A 17,674-nucleotide genomic window follows, 5' to 3' on the forward strand; every position below is an offset into this window, starting at 1 on the left:
TAAGCTGAAAACAAAATATGTATGGAATATAAATTCCAAGTGCCTTCCAAGTACAAGAATTTTTGGTCCCATTTGTGAGCTGGATTTGGAATTCAATTTGGAATCTGCTTATTGCCTACACTTTGATAAAACTTCAAGGAAGATAGGAGATGTGGTGGAATCTCTGGCAAGGGTTTCTATGATGAAGGATCTATTAGGCAGCCTAAATGAGGCTATGGCATCAGCCATGGCTCACCTAGGTCACCAACTTTCTATTGTGGGGTGGGAGTCCTGTGGGATGGTAATGATAGTTTCATTCAGATAGTTGGAGGCAAGATTTGCAGGCCTGGTCAATGCACAGGAAAAGATGCATGAAAGGCAACAGAAGGTGACAAGTTTCCTCTGGGGGTTTCAAAATTACAAATCTCAAATGGCCATGGAACATTCATGTAAATCCTGAACAAAACAAAAGCCTAGAGTGCTATTTGTTCCATCAAGTTTTTTTAGGTTTTCCAGGATAAATGATGATAATCAGAATGGAAAGAATGATGTCATAGGCTGCCTGTAATGTCCCCATTTGTTGCCAGCATCAGAATTTCAGGGATTGGCCTAATATTGGATCCTCATATGCTAATGAGGATGGTTAGAGGGTCTTTTAAGGATTGATTCATCTCCAACATTCAGGGATTTATGGATTTGGCCTTCGTTCGATATCATTTGGACTCCATTTGCCATACTTCTATGTATAGTAAGTTGAGAGTAATAGAGATGGACCCTTTCTATTTTTAGAAAGTGTATTTGGTCACACAGAGAATTATGAAAGATTCCTACTTTAGACGGCATGGCAATCAGACAAGTATTTCAAGAGATATTAAAGTTCAAGGGACTTAAGTGTTTTATTTAGATATTTTAATGTTATTATAAAGTTATAAAGTAACTTATAATAATGAAGTCACTTTAATATTATAAAGTGCAAATATGAAGTTACTTTATGATTTAAAGTCACTTTATTACAAAAGTAACCTAAGTGAGTAAAAGACGAAATTGGTTTTTTATCCCACATTGCCTAGTTGTTTGTGTCTTCCCTCATATTGAGGTTATAAAAGCGTGGAGCTACATTGGGATGGGGCCCATGAAATGTTTTGTTATTCAAAATCCTAAAAGGTTTCTTAATGTGACTGGATCTTTCACGTAAGAACGAAACCCCTTATTGAGAAGTATGGAGACTGGACGTAGCCCCAGAAATCTCTACTAAGTTATCTAAATCAGGTACGGTTTATACAGACTCTTTTGCTAAGTTCAGTATATTCTCAGAAAGCTCACATTTTTGTGAAGAGTACAGACTTCTCTTGGCAGTAGCTGGTTAACCAAAGGAATAGCTCTCTCTTCAGCAACAACAGATGTCCTCATACACAGAATACAATAGCCACTAGCTGGATTCACGCCCAAGGATTGGACGAGATAGTACAGGCATCACGCAGGAGCTAGAACATTCAGTATTTGCCAACGTTGATAGCAGAATCGGAATGGCAGTCGGTTAGCCTACGGGAACATGGATAAGTCAACACTCCTTTACAGGACAACATCAAGGATACAAACCCAATACAGTTATGGCAGTGTAGACATTGCACTTCTCAGGCTGGTAGGGTGTCTTCCACGGGTAAGGACAGTCAGTTTGAATGCTCCGAGGTCAGGCTGTTCATAGAAATACGAGGTCATAACCCTTCGACAGTCAGCTCCAGTAATGCATGAACTTCCCAGCCTCCCACGTTGAACTCCAGGTGCCAACATCTGCTATACTTGTTCCTTATTTATAAATAATCAAATACTGCTGTTAAAGCATAGTTGGAATGCAAAATGCCACTCATGGTTAACGTGAGTCACTAAGAAATAAGAACTCACATATGACTGTCTGTATGCGATTAGTATAGTTCTGATATACATCTGAATTCTGAACTTAACAACCAAATGTGATCATTTCACCCTACTGTTACGCATTACTTAGCGGACACATAATTAAATCTATTAAGAGATCATTCATATTTATTCATAGTCAGCATTTTCTCAGTGTACTACGGTCTGTAATATATGAGTGGGAATTCTACAGTGAAAAAAGAACTCTTGTACTAGGTTGCACACTAACTGTTCCTCAAATTCTCTCTAGTCAAATTTTAAATTCATTGTCAGATAACAGCAGGGATCTTACAGTGGTATGAGAGCTGGTATCTTCAGAACATATGTCCATTGAAGAACACACCAATGTGAACAAGACCTTTTGCTTGTATGCACGTTGCCAACCATCTGCAAGTGATAAACTGGAGAGATAATCAGGTCTGCGATGTTTAACACCACTGAATTCGTATTGAATGAAGTTCTGGAATAAATCTGAGAACATTATATTATTGGTTCATGTCTGCGTTTAGTCACCATTTCAGAATTAAATTTGGCTCCTTGGCAAGAGTTTGTTGTGTTATTTCTAGTTGTATGGAAATCTAATAAACTTGGCAAACATCCTCAAACCAACTAAACATTTGCATGTTGAAGAAACTAAGCAGCATTCACAACATCTGGGTTGTACACCAACTGTTTGGGAAAATTCCTTGAGTCAAAGTTTAATTTCTTATATCAGACCAAGGGGGATTATTACACTGCCATCAAAGCAACAAAGGTCTGACTTATCTTTTATTGCATTATTTTACAACAGTTGCCTCTGATTTTCAAGGTTAGTTTGGTATGGTTTAGCTCACCTATAAGGGATTGAAGCCATTTCTTTAGAATATTGAATACACCCGTTTAGGGGTTGGATGCAGAAACATTGTAGTCATTTTATCATAAATATATATGGTATATACTGGTGCATAAATAATATAACTTATCATTCTTACATCCAACATATACAAATACATATGATAATACATTAATGTGTGATAAACAAATAGAACTACCAAACAACAAGAATTTGACAACATTAGGTCCTTGCCTATACACCATTCCAAATACAAAACACAATGATGGTGTCAATAAAGATCTCACTATCCACCGTCAAGTCAGTGAGACTGTGAGATACAATATGTTATTTTTTTTTAATAACATCTCTGTTCTCTACCAAATAGCTTTACACAGGAGATATCAAGTGAACTCTATACATTTCATGCAAGGATATCAATTGTTTTGACAAAGCCACAAACTAAGTAGCTTATAGTACACAATCGTCAAGGTTCTCTTATGATGGCAATGGAGTTGTTCGAGGTAAACGCTTTGCAATTTCCTGGAAAACCAATAATACAGGTCAGCTTTGTCATAGGAAATAGCATAAATAAACACTCCAACTAACCAAATTGAAATTAGCATAGAATATGAAAAACTTTAATTTCCCTAGTTTACAAATCAGACTTTAGGATATAAAAAACACCTGCAATATTAAATAGCTTGATCCTAAGGGCATTTTAGATGAAAATCCATTTATAAGAGGTATTTATGCCCTGTCTTGCTATTTTTTATTATTGCCATGTCCACTAAGGGACTTAAATTAGGGTATGTTTAAACTTGTAGTGCAAACATCCAAAACAGAAGAGTTTTTTGTGTACATTGTATATTCATGGTATTAGAACTATATTTGACAGATAATCAAAATTTTCGTCCAAAAGACCAATCTCTAGAAGTAAAGTGAAGAATTGTCATGATGACAACCTAGGTTCAAACCTTGCAAATTGCGCTCCCTCCATGTTTATATGCTGTGAAATTGACACTAAGTGAACAAGAAGCAATGCAGATATGTGATAATCTTTGATGAAATAAATTAACCCCCAATTTTCTCACACAAAAGACACCTATTGACATGTGAGACATGGCTTCCCATTTGAGGAAGAAAGAAACATGGTGAAGCCTCTACACAAGAAGTGTTATAAATAGCTTTAACTAATCTATAATTGCTAACAAAGAACTATTCAAATATTTGATAAGCAACATGCAAATACTCAACAAATCAAAAGAGGGCTCACAAAATCACACTTCTCTGTGGCCTTGAACTTAGTTCACTTACACAGTTTTCATCACTAGTGGTCTGTTTTTCCACTGCCAAATTTTTCCACAGAAGAGGTATAATTATCTGGCATGATCTTGTTACGAAACATTCACTGTATAATTATCTATTTGTGCATACTGAAATATTTAGGTGCTTCTCACATCCAAGTCCTTGTGTCCTTATCTTTCTAATAAATTAATGCAAGGCAATTAGAGTATATAATTTAAAACTTTGTTATGATACCAAAGTAGGTTCAAAAATCCTGCCCTATATGATGGTACGCACAAATGCACCTGAGCAGACGAATCCACATGCAAACACATATGCAAACCCACACAAATTGTAGTGAATTGAAATCTTCAAGGCAGAATCAGCAATATAACCTCTCTTCAGGTGCCCCTCGAAAAGTAAATTAGTTTTCTGAAGATAAGGTTACAATGGCATGTGCCATATAACAAGCGACCTAGTGGCATCACCAGCAGAAGTGGCAGAGGTGGTGGTACTGTGAGAAGGTATTCCCCCCAAGTCCCCAATTCTCCAAAATGTCTGCCCACAAGAGATGGGTTTTTCTTGGGGGAAACACATCGCCATGGAGCACTGGTCTACTCTAAATGCAATTTAGTGATCAACTCTCTCTTCAACATTCAAAGGTTTGAAGAAAGCAGTTAATGTGCCCTTGTACCTGCAGCCCATTCTTTCATGGCAAGCTGGCATAAAGAAATGCTTTGCCTGTCCACATAATAATTGTATTGCCAACCCATTTATAGTACATAGTTCTATTTCATAGGGGTATTCTATATCATAGCCGTATTGTATTGCCAGCCCACCAAGGTTACTGCCAAAATTTTCCATGAAAGAGCTACAAGTATCCGCTAATTCATGATACAAAACATCCCTTGTATAATTCATCTGTTTGTTCATACTGAAATATGTGGATGCTCATGGCACCCACCTAAATCCTTCTGTCCCAATCTTTCTCAATGCTTAAAAAAATCCTTGCAAAGCAATAAGAGTGTATAATTTAAAACTTGTTTCTCCACATATTTCATTGTAAATTCAATAAAAGAAAGGAAAAAGATGAAATACCTCAAATAGTTGGTTTATGTTGTCAGCTGTTTTTGCTGAGGTTTCAATTAAGAACATACCATTGGCATCCGCATAATCTTTAGCAACCTAAAAGCAGAGCAAAGAGTGAGCATGTAGGTATAATGTTTAATTCCTATCAGTTGCATATTCATTTTATCATTACCTTACAAACAACATGTTGTTAATGAAAGATAATATACATATTCCAAAAAACTGGAAACGTTTCTTCCTTTACACTTATATTAAAACAAATTAAATGGTAAATGATCATCCACTAGATGCTAACAAAGAAAAAAGAATAAAAAATATGATTTCAAATAGTAGTATGAAACTCTGCACTCTACATACTTGAGTTTCAACAGCCCGTTTGTCTTCAAGATCAGCTTTGTTCCCAACTAGAGCCATCACAATATTGGGATTTCCATGCTTTTGAAGCTCCTATTTCATTATAAAAGTTAGGGTCTTCCATAAAAAGGTGAATATTGTAAAGAAAACACAGTTTAGCCATCACATTATTAATTATCATCTAGTGTGGTTGAGCTACAAATTACGATAAGCGTGAATTACTTCACGCAACATGATATTTATGACAGTAATCGTTTCATATAAGTAATTCTGATGGAATTAGGACCAATCTCTAGATAACTCTTGAAAAAAAAGTATTCACCTATAATTATTTTTAAAATGGAGAAAGACCGCTCAAACTTATAACAGATTTGTAAGGAAGAAAGAGGTTGTCAAAAATGACACATGCAGAATTTTTAAGGAAAATACATGTGTGGAAAAAGCTGTATCATTATGAAGAAATTGTATGGAAGGGACTCAAATGATCATCCATTGACCAGTCAACACTCAAATTGGTGTTTCTTGCTAAATCTGTGCTTAGCAGTGGGGGTTGGTGTCTCTAGTAGGTTGGCACCTATGAATCTTGTAAGAGAATTTTATATAAGCAATATTTTGCTGTGGAATTCTCCCAAAAGGGTTTCCAGGTAAATTTTGTGATCTTAATTGTGGACATTGTGTAATTGACATTATTGTGGTTGTTAATTTGAAAAAGTGAAAGAGTGTCTTATATTGATCCACCCTGCTCCACTCCCCCGCAAACTATTTCTCAGTGTAAGTTTATGAAACCTGTGCTCATCAAGTTCAAGCAAAGATTATAGTTGCTGTAGATTTCAAAAAAATTCAACCTAATATGAGATTAACATATTTCATAGTCATACAAAATATTCTACTGGTAATTCATATGATGAATTAGTTGCACAACTGATAAATTGCTGCACAACAATCACATTTTTATTTACATGAGGATATTCAAATGAATTTTGAAATTTTGAAGAAGTTTAAATTTATTATAAATACCTATATTTGTGCTAACATACTAGGCCAGGGCTTTGATGTGCATGTGGACGCTCCTGTGAATGCAATTCAATCCATTCTATCTCCGATAGGGGAAAGAGCATTGATTATCATATAATCTCCAAAGGCAATAAATATACAAGTGGAGAAGCTGAGGCAAGCTACAAACCAGGCAGAGGAGATAAGCCATCCTCTATACACTTGAGCCAAATAAAGCTTAAATGTAATTCACGTATAATTCAGCTAGAATACCCCTTCTGGTAGTGACAGAAAAGCAATGCCCAATGCAATGGAAACCAAATAATTGTTCGTAAATGCAACAATTTCAAATGGCCTAGACTGCAAAGAAAGCTTTAACTATGCTCAGATCACATAAGGAGTGTCACAAGAGACTTGCCAAGGGGGATGCCTCATATGGTAAAATGATGAAAAAACATGAGTAGACAGATTCAATATGATCTCAAGGATCGGAGGCCACTCAAAAATTCAAAATAGATGATGTACAATGGCACTAACTCTGGGTACACATGATATCTGACTGAATGCAGAGAGCCCATATATCATTGAAGACTGGACCTCCAAGTCAAATCATTCAGGACTGGATGCTCGAGACTGCACATAAAACTTGGACTTTGCTCAAACTACTTGAAAAAATGCATATATCATGTTTCAGACGGTACAACGATGTAAACAGATGAGTACATATATTTATTACAATAATAGATAAGTTGTCTATTATTAGTTAATGGCTATCTATTGTAAATATCTAATAAGCTTTAGTTTGCTTTCGTTTTTTGCTTTCTCTATGATAGAATGTTTCTATCCTTTACGATCATTTCCTAAGGAAACATCGTCTCATTCTTTTGTATAGATTGACCGTCTGGTCTCTATTAATAACAAGCAATTTGTTACCAATTACTTCCGTAATATGGTATCAAAGTATATTTCTTAATTTTTTCAAAAATTATAATTTCTTTTACGAAATTATCAGAGCCAATTTTCGAAATTATTTTGTGATCCTTGCTTCCTAATCTGAAAACCTTGAGATTTTCAAACTAGGGTTTTTTGTCAAAGTTTTTTGGAAAATTGTGGATTTTTTTCTGGAAAAATCACAAATCACGTATTGGAAAAATCGAGGACCAGTCTGCCCTAACCGCGACTTCAACAAAATGCGTTTTTCTACTACTCCCGTTTTTCACTGGTGGAGGGTCTCAGCTTTGCTACCAAACACAATTCTCTGCTATCACAACTTCTCCCATAAATCGTGTCACTGTTTTGCATCATGTTTTAGGAGAGAAAAACGTGCAGTTTTTGCAAATGATTTTCTGCATTTGGCTCTTCAATCTCACGCCTCCTACGTCGGTTTTTGGTGTTTGTTCAGACCCTCTAGCCCCATTCGTCCATGCACATCGATCCTTGAAGAGAACTCGACCATTTTTTCTAGAAAAATCAATTTTTTTTGCAGATTTGACCTCCATGGCCGCCAAGTGAATTTTCGCTCAAAACCCTAATTTTTGGGGTCACAAAATTTTTTTGATTTCAGATTCTTGGTGGGTTTTTCGAGAGCTCGACTGAGTTGTCTGTTTTTTCTAGGTGCCTCAATTTTCATGCCTCGATTTTCAAGCCAACGCATCCAAAAAATGACAGCATATTCCTTTTGGGTTTTTCAAGCTCTCTTTTGGGTCACTCTAATTCTTTTGGGTCTTCTATATTTTTGCCTCGAAGAATGTGCCTTCACAGATATTCACAATTATTCATTGAAAAACATGCCATGGCAATCTCTGACAAATATTTTGCTCGAGCATAACTCAAAATTCAATGGTCGAAATTATGGCACCTGGAAGCAACGGATCATCGCAATCTTTGAATATCGAAACATTGATCAACTTGTTCTAGGTGTTACAAAGCATCCGACTTCTCTGGGTCCTGATCAAGATACATGGGATCTAAATAATCGAGAGGCAGCGATGCTTCTCAAATTATCCGTGCCTGATGATCAGCTTTCTCAAATTCCATCTAACAAGACAGCTGCCGAGATTTGGACACATCTCAAAGGCCTTCATGAGACTTCTGACAAAAGTAGAGCCTTCTTTCTGCAAAACACTCTGTTTTCTATTATCATGGATGAGCACAACTCGCTCCAGGCACACCTGAATCGGATTCAGGAAATTCATGATCAATTACTTGCCATCGGTCAGAAGATGGAGTAAGACGATATTGTGGTTATCACTCTTTGGAGTTCACCAAAATCCTATGAGCATTTTATCGACTCTCAACATCACATCTTTTGGTGTTGATTTGAAGTTCATTGATATTTGCTCACTGCTGCTTCAGCAAGATTGGTGGAAATAACAGTTTAGTAGCAGCTCCAGTTCCACCTCCACTGAGCAAGCCTTTGCTGCGAAATCCTTTCAAAAGGGTAAGGGCAAGTTTCAGCAGCCATCTCAACAAAAGTTTTCTGCTCCAGAACCAGATGGTTCCAGAAAAAAAGAACATTCAATGCAACTACTGCCACAAGTTTTGACACATGAAGGTTGAATGGTGGAAGCGCTTAGCTACACAGTCTAAGCAATTAGGTTCACAGCCCAAAGCGAACAATGCAGAGCACACTGAGCAGGCAAAATCTGTATTTTATGCCTTCATGGCTAAAAGACCTGCAAATCATGTGAAGCCATCCGCCTGTTACATTGATCTAGGTGCCTCTCGTCATTTCACTCACTGCAGAGATAGGTTTACTGACTACCAACCTTATTTAGACTCTGTTATTTTTGGTGGCGAAGAAGAGTACACAATTGTCGGTAAAGGCAACATTCAGATTTAGTCTATTGGAAGGAATCTCATATTCCTTGATGTGTACTACGTTCCGGGGATGGAACTAAATCTACTCTCAGTCAGTAGCTACTGCAACATTCTCCACACTTGGCTATCACCTTTAGCTCACATCAATGCACCATCACTCATCGGGTAACTAAGTTTACTGTTGCAGTGGGTCTTGAGGATCATGGTCTTTTAAGACTTACTAATTCTGGTGATTCTTAGGACTTAGCTATGGCTGCTCAGCGATCTTTTGTCAACACATTTTAGCATCAGCAATATGGGCACTTAAATGTGCATTATCTCTCTCAGCTTGCTCGAGATGAGCTTGTTCTTGGATTGCCAGAGATTCAGACTCAACAGCTTGGAGTTTGTGACGCATGCCAAGCTGGGAAGCAACATCACACCCCTTTCACCGGTGGCGATTCTTGGCGAGCTTCTCAGGTACTTCAGCTTGTTCATGTCGATATCTGTGGCCCTATGGCCACTCCTTTTGTTCTTGGGTCCAAGTATTTTCTATTGTTTGTTAATGATTTCAGTAGAAAAATGTAGGTGTATTTCCCTAAAAAGAAATCAGATGCATTTCTTGTATTTCAGAAGTTTAAACCCTTAGTTGAAAAAGAGTGGAAAATCTATTATTACTCTTAGATCAGACAATGGGGGGGGAATTTTGTTCTAATGCTTTCTCTAGCTTCTTGGATACACATGGCATCAAACGCCAGTTAACCACACCCCACACGCCACAATAGAGCAGTGTAGTTGAACGTCAAAACAAGACAATCACCGAGATGGCTCATTCCATGCTCAAACACAGACATGTTCCGAAGTAGTTTTGGGCAGAAGCAGTTAACACTGCAATTTATTTATTGAACAGGTCACCCACAATGGCGGTCAAAGGTAAAACTCTGGAAAAGGCTTGGCCAAGTCGCAAGCCCAAAATCAATCACCTGAAGGTTTTTAGCTCCCTTTCTTTTGTTTGGATCCCTAATGCGTCATGCACCAAGTTAGATGCCAAGAGTCAAAAACTCATGCTTGTTGGATATAGCAGTCTTCACAAAACCTACCGCCTAATCAATGTTGAGACATCTCGTCTAATCTACAGTCGTGATGTAGTCTTTGATGAGCAGCAACGACCTTTCATGCCTGTTTCTCTTGCTCCTGATCCAGCAGACCAGCCTATGATGGCTCATCATTTGGGAGTTCGGCTTCCATTAAGTCCACCTAATGGGAGGGCTCCAATAGCTCTTGCAGCTCCAGTTATACTAGTGATACCTGTACAAACACCTCCAACTTCTCCTGCAGGATCACCTCACTTTGTAGATGCTTCACTTGAGTTTGATCCTGATTCTTCTGATGAGGATCCTGCTAATCAAGCATCTCCCAGTACTAATGTTGGTCATTCTCCTATCCAGCCTAACTGGTGGGCTAAGACACTTGTTGATCTTCATGATGATGAGCTCATTGATGGGAGAACTGCTCGGAAAAAGAGCAAAAATACAAATTCTATTAACTTTGCTCTTATGGCCAACATTCACAGTGCGTTTAAACCTCAAACATATTCCGAGGCTAAAGGAATTCCAGAGTGGGAATAGGCCATGACATCTGAACACCAGAGTCTGCTGAAGAACAACACCTAGGTCCTTTCTGATCTTTCACCAGGGAATAAACCCGTTGGCTGCAAATGGGTCTACAAAATCAAATACAAATTGGATGGTACTTTGGATAAGTACAAAGTCCGTTTAGAGGCAAAGGGCTTTTCTCAACATCAAAGCATTAATTATGAGGAGACCTTTGCTCCTACTACAAAGATGAGCACCATCAGATTAGCCCTAGCCATGGCAGCACAATTTGGCTAGAAGGTTTATCGGATGGACATCAAGAGCGCTTTCCTAAATGGTGATCTCCATGAAGAGGTCTACATGATGCAACCTCTTGGTTTCAAAGTTGCTAGTAAAGACCATCAGGTTCTCAAATTGGTAAAAGCTCTCTATGGTTTGAAGCAAGCACCTCGGGCAGGGTACATAAAAATTGATAAGTACCTCAGTCAAGGCTTCAAGAGGAGTTCATCAAATTCAAATCTGTACATCAAGACTACTGATAGTGACATCATCCTTCTGGTTATTTGTGGATGATCTTATCATCACTAGCAATTCGGCATCTTTGATTCAGGGAATCAAATAGAATTTATGCCAGTCTTTTGATACGATTGACCTTGGGCTCATGCATTATTGCCTAGGTGTTGAAGTTTGGCAACAGTCTTCTGATATATTCATTTCTCGTCCAAATATGCCAAGGCCCTGTTAGACAAATTCCGAATGCAGGATTGCAAACCTGCAACTACACCTATGGAGAAAGGTCTCAAGTTATCAGCAAAGTTTGATTCTCCTTCCGTTGATATACTACATACAGGCAACTAGTAGGCAACCTCATCTACCTCTCTGCTACTAGGCCTAATCAGCTTCGCAATCAGCTATATTTCATGCTTTATGACAGCTCCTAAGGCTTATCATTGGGTGGCAGCAAAGCGTGTGCTTCGTTATGTGAAAGGCACTTCAGATTATGGACTATTGTACTCTCCAAGTTTTAATCCTAAACTCAGTGGGTTCACAGATTCAGATTGGGCAGGCTTTGCTGATGAGTCAACATCTAGATATGTGTTCCGTTTGGGTTCTGATGCAGTCACATGGACCAGTAAGAAGCAACAGGCAATTTCTCTGTCTTCTACAGAGGCCAAATACAGAGGAACTTTTAAGGCAGAGTGTGAAGTTGTTTGGCTTCATCGAATGCTTGGGGATATGCAAATGTCACCAGCAGGATCAACTACTCTGTTTGTTGATAATGAAGGCGTTATCAAGTTTCAAGTTAGGACGAAATCCAGTCTTACATGAACGAACCAAGCATGTGGATGTTCATTGTCATTACATACGACAGTTGGTTGAAGATGAGACTATAGATTTGCTGTATGTTCCTACCAGAGATCAGACTGCAGACATTCTCACCAAGCATCTTGGTCCTGATAAGTTTGTCAAATTCAGAGGGCAGCTTGGTGTGTTAGATAGATTAACCATTAAGGGAGGGTATTACAATAATAGATAAGTCGTTTATTATTAGTTAATGGTTATCTATTGTAAATATCTAATAAGCTTTAGTTTGCTTTCATTTTTTGCTTTCTCTAGAATAAAATGTTTCTATTCTTTACAATCGTTTCCTAAGGAAACATCATCTCATTCTTTTGTATAAATTGACCGTCTCGTCTCTGTTATTACAAGCAATTTTTTACCAATTACTTCCGTAATAATATTAAATATGACTTTAAAGTTTGGTAGTCACTCAAAATGGAAACAGTAAAATTGCTCTCAAAAAGTATACACAATACTTCAGTTTGACTCAACATCAACATTCCCTGACTTCCTGGTGGGCTTAAATTTGTTTGGATGTTTTGAGGCATTCAGTTTGCCACAGCTGGCAAGAGGCTTGCACATTTAATTAGCATGCCAATTCTACAGAGCAAGAACACATCAGAGAGTTGACAAATTGTCTACAAAATGGAGTAGGCTTAAACCTGAGAAGTTGTTAGAAGGTTTTGTTACAAATACCCTTTGTAATTATTGTAGTATGGCAATTTGCATAAGTGAGATTTCTGAGAGAGTGAAAAGAATGTATGTAACAATAGAAATATGTGCATGTAACTGGCTAAAAAGCTAAAAAGCTGTGATTGCTGATCATGGCGATAGAAAAGGTTAGATGCTTGTATTCTTGATTGTTTTTCCTGCTTTCCATGTTCTTGGTTGAAAACATTATAAGAATCTTTCACAAATCAATGAAGTGCTCTTATCTTGCTTCTCATTGCATAGATCCCTGTATTTTTCTATCCTGTTTCGGTTAATAGGTTTATTTACCTTGTTAATTTAAATGGTTCCCCCATGCTTCTAATCATGTATGTGTAATATGTCTCAAGTTTTTGTTTGGCTCAAAGTAATCTGAATACTTACTACAAATGGTTTATACTTGTACATTGAATAAGACACTGTGACTGCAACACCTTAGCCTTGGTTCCCTTAGCCATGTTGACTATGATTTGAAAACTAAGCCAACTTTGCAGTCATTCAAACCCTGGTAACTTTGGGCATGTAAAGAACTCTCTAGTAGTAGTAAGTACATTCATCCCTAAGACAATGCCTACTACCTCAGTTGTCAATCCGTAAGATGTGAAGTAATCAGTCAGCCTTAATTATTACAGTAGCACAGTTAAACCTCTCAATCATCAACATGCAAAATTGTAGGTGCCACCCAAATATATTATGCTGTATGGAAAAGATCATTTGTGCCAAAAGTTACTCACTTTTCCAACACTTACCTTGCACTACCAAATAAATCATTCAATGCATTGGTTCTAGCTTCTACCACTATTGTATTTTGAATTCTTTCTTGAGCTTACCATACTCTGCTATTTTCTCACCTAGGGTTGGTATGCAACCTTCCAAAAGTTAAGCCCTCGTGATGGGTAGAGTGGTTTCCTCCATGGAAACATAGTCAGCATTGATGACTATAAATTAGAGCAGCTAATTTTGTTATAATAAAAACGCACACAATAATGAAAGTCAAGACATCAGCGGCAAAGACAAAATATGCAATTCTGGAAAATGGTCCTGTTCATCATATTGCAGCACTGGATAATAGGAAAGTTATCACCATACCAAATACAATATGTTGTCATCAAGTTGCTGGTTCTGGAATCAAACTAAAAAAGTTTTCCTAAACCAACCATTTTTGGTTTCTTTCAAATCTATTTCTTGGGTCAACAGATCTATTTGATCCTTCTTTTTTGTTCTCTACGTTAAATGAGCAATCTTTCCTCGCATGATAAGTCATCTAAAAATCTTGCAAAAGCTAGTTGGGACAGTTTACACTGCTCTGATCCTCAATGCAACAGTTAAAGCATCATGTTTCTTTCTTTCCTTCTTTGTATCTTCTTGTCCTTCTCTAAACATCCTCATATTTATTTTCTTCCAGGGCCACAATGAAGTAAAATTCTATCACATCTTCATTTTTCTAAGAAACATTGGTGGTCTATGTCCTCACACTGATCTTATCTTCCATCTCCAAATTCATATTACTATTGTAGTACTCTTCATATGATGTGAGCAAAAGGAACCACATTTTGTCATACAGATTGGACCATTAACCAACTTAAGAGTTCTCTTACATGTTTGTTATTAGTCCTGACCAAATCATACTTTCCTTTCTTTTATATTATGGATTTTTTCTACCATCTCATTACTATTCATTAATAATTTATAATATTGTTTTGTAAAATACATGATTCTAGACTTGTTCCGAACTTTTAAAATGGCTTTTTAAAAACTTCATCTTCCAATCAAAGATGACATGGTTCGTCTAAATAATTGTAGGTGCTCCATATTATTTCTTGAGTATTGCAATGAATATACTTCCATTGTTGTAGCCCATAAACTTTAGTGATGTTTGACACTCTTAGGTCATGTCATACATTTCATATCTACTAGATACAAATACCATAAACATATTTAATGCTACAAATTGAAATATAAAATAGAGTATATAATTTAATGCAAAAGGATGGTTTATTTATGAAGCAAGATTCAAGGATAGCTGAGAATACAAATTGAACTTAATGATAGCTACAAGACTTGGGACTTGGCACTCAGACTCAACAAATTTAAAAAAATGATGTATAAAGAATTTCAAGGATCACTACTATTATCATGCACCCTTCATCAAATACTTAAGAGACAATAAACCAATCAAATAGAAGCTACTTTGATCATATATACAAGTACACATCAATCACACATAAGATAAAGGCATATTTTAACTTAAGGAAACCACATTTTAAAAAATGCAGACAAAAATCTTGGATTATGATATCCATGGCATCAAAAGTAAAAGTCACAATATGGAGTCAAAAGCTGTTGTAGAAAGGAGCGCATATCCCTTAGTCGAACATTACTAGCTATATGTGGAGTCATTTGCTTGTATCTCGGACAAATCTATTGAAGTTGCTACAGACTTGGAAGCATTACTTAGGATAGTGTTTGACTTAACAAGTTGTAATGGCTTAAAATTACACCCCCATGGGTGAGCCATTTATGCATAGTGTTCCCCTTTAGCCTAAGACGTAAATTTTCAACATTAAACCATTTGCATCACTTGCCAAGTCAAACATTAGCCAAAAGTCAACATAAGAGAGCCCTGGCAGCCACAGACATGTGCACACCACCGAGAAGTCCGTACTATGTGCTTGCATCTACGAATCTACACAATGCAAAGAGTCATTTGAGCGTTACAAAACTTGCCACCCTCTAGCTCTATAATGCCCAAATGATGACTTTTGCATGCATTACATCCAAGTTTGATTAAAACCCTTCATGGAGGTCTTTTTGAATCTCTAATTCATTCATCTCAATCTCTCACACACATTTTGAAACATCAAGTCCATACTCTTTTCAATCTCTCACACTTCACTTTCAGCTCTTCAAGCTCTTATTTCATAGTCATTTGCACTCCATACACGTATTTTTGCAGGTTCATCTCCATTGTGCAAGCTTAAGCTCTCTACTTGACTCCACATGTCCTATCCACACTCTCCTTGTCATTTGGTGAGTCTCTTTCTTTACTTACTTACATATCTTAATGTCTTTTGAGCATATCATAGTGTCATATCTCATTTCTCTTTATTTCATAGCATTTACATTTAGTGTCTATCATTTTCAATCCGGCCATCTATTACCGGTTATCATATTTATTATCTCTTTGGTCGTCTGTGGAGGGGAAACACCAAAACAAGGGTTTGAACAAGGCAAGCCTCTCAAATGGCCTCAACAATTTTCGGTTGGAGCTTTCTTGTTGTCTCTTGGTTGTTCATGAGAATTGCATTGTCAACAGCTGAATCAGGGATATTTTCTTCATCCTTCTTCCATTAGTTTCATATTTTCGTCACATTATCATAATGATTCTCTAGACTCTTATTTTATAGTCACGTTTTTGTCATTCTAGCATTCTAGGTTTAGTCCCCTTGTTTTCTAGTCTCTACCTGTGACTTTAGAACATCCCCCGTATGAGCGCCAGTGCGTCACGCTAGTGTCCTTCAAACACACTATAGTCTTTTGGGCTCATGCATTTGTCTGTGACAAAGAGTTAGCCAGTTCCAAGGGTTGATCACTTAGACTTGTCTTTTCATCCTTTGTGATCAAAACGTTTGTATCTATCCAATAGTGCTTGTTATTTACATTTATGCACCTTAAACACACTAAGACCTCCATTCACATCCACTTAGGCATTTTATTTAATAATTAATTAACCTTCATATAGTTGGTCTAAGGGAATTAACTTAATCTCATATTTGGTTGGTTAGTATCAGACCAAGCACACCCACTTGTCTTGTTGAAACTCTAAATATCAACTCACATTAAACATTTAACCTAAGTAGCCGATTCGGGTTCAGGGACAAATTTAGGTTTGGGTTCGGGCAAAAAAATAAGATCTCCCATTTGGGTTTGTAGGTGGGTTCGTGACAATATATATACAAATAAAATAGAATAAAAGTGCATAATTGCAAAACTAAGTCATTTCATAGTATGGATATATGTTGCTTGATCATTGATCAATGCAAAATGTCAACGATAAACATTAAATACTCGCTCATTAATCTATCTTCATGATAGTAAAGAAAATGATACCCTGAACTACTAAATTGCAAAACATAGACTAGTTCATCAAATAATAAAGTTTGAAATAGAATGATAAATGACAAGAGTTTAGTAGTTTATCAATGATCATAGTATCAAATGCCCTTCAAGAGTCAAATGGGTCATCAAAAATGAGGGATCAATGGCTTCATCCCTGACTGCAACTATATCTAGGTCCCCATTATTGGAACCGAAACCAGTTCCACTAGTCCCAAATGCTGATATATCATACTACTCCTCAACATGAGAGATTAGTTGAATGAAATGTTTTTTATTAGGTTCCTTTTAGGGTTACATAAAAAATATTTTTAAAAAACATTCTTTAAAGTCATTTTATTTCACATTTTGGACCCTACTGCCACAAGTCCTACAGGGTTCGTTGTGGGCTCGCCCGCGTTCGCTTTAGCACGGACCCGGGCAAACCCACAGTCTGAAATAAGGACCCTGCCCAGACCCGGATGCGAATCCAGATCCACGCAGACCCGACCCGAATTTTGCAAATCTGGTAATGCAGCATTTAACCATATCTTCACGACACTCCTAGTCGACTAAGTGAGGTGGTTAAAAGGGAATCATGTATCCCTTTGAGAATTTAGCTGGTCTTTAGGGGGTGCATTGCTTTTTCCTCCAAACAAGCTAAAATTATAAATAATTTAATTATAGAAATCTTAATGGGAAAATGTTC

At 37.1% G+C, this 17,674-nt stretch overlaps 1 protein-coding gene across 1 annotated transcript in view; it reads right to left on the reverse strand.

Annotated features, from left to right (window-relative positions):
* Positions 1 to 2,937: 2,937 nt before the first annotated feature.
* The window catches only part of ARA6 (Ras-related small GTP-binding family protein), a 35,467-nt gene continuing 20,730 nt past the window's right edge, over positions 2,938 to 17,674 (reverse strand). The window contains exons 6-8 of the mRNA XM_089801128.1: positions 5,438 to 5,527; positions 5,090 to 5,176; positions 2,938 to 3,247 (exon numbers count right to left, since the gene is read on the reverse strand). Of these exons, the coding sequence (XP_089657254.1) occupies positions 3,203 to 3,247; positions 5,090 to 5,176; positions 5,438 to 5,527 (222 nt within the window). The 3' untranslated portion in view covers positions 2,938 to 3,202. The remainder of the gene's footprint in view (positions 3,248 to 5,089; positions 5,177 to 5,437; positions 5,528 to 17,674) is intronic.

The sequence above is a fragment of the Cupressus sempervirens genome, chromosome 9 (assembly GCF_028749045.1).
Source record: "Cupressus sempervirens isolate cs-2001-9-10 chromosome 9, ASM2874904v1, whole genome shotgun sequence".
Taxonomy (NCBI): Eukaryota; Viridiplantae; Streptophyta; class Pinopsida; order Cupressales; family Cupressaceae; genus Cupressus; species Cupressus sempervirens.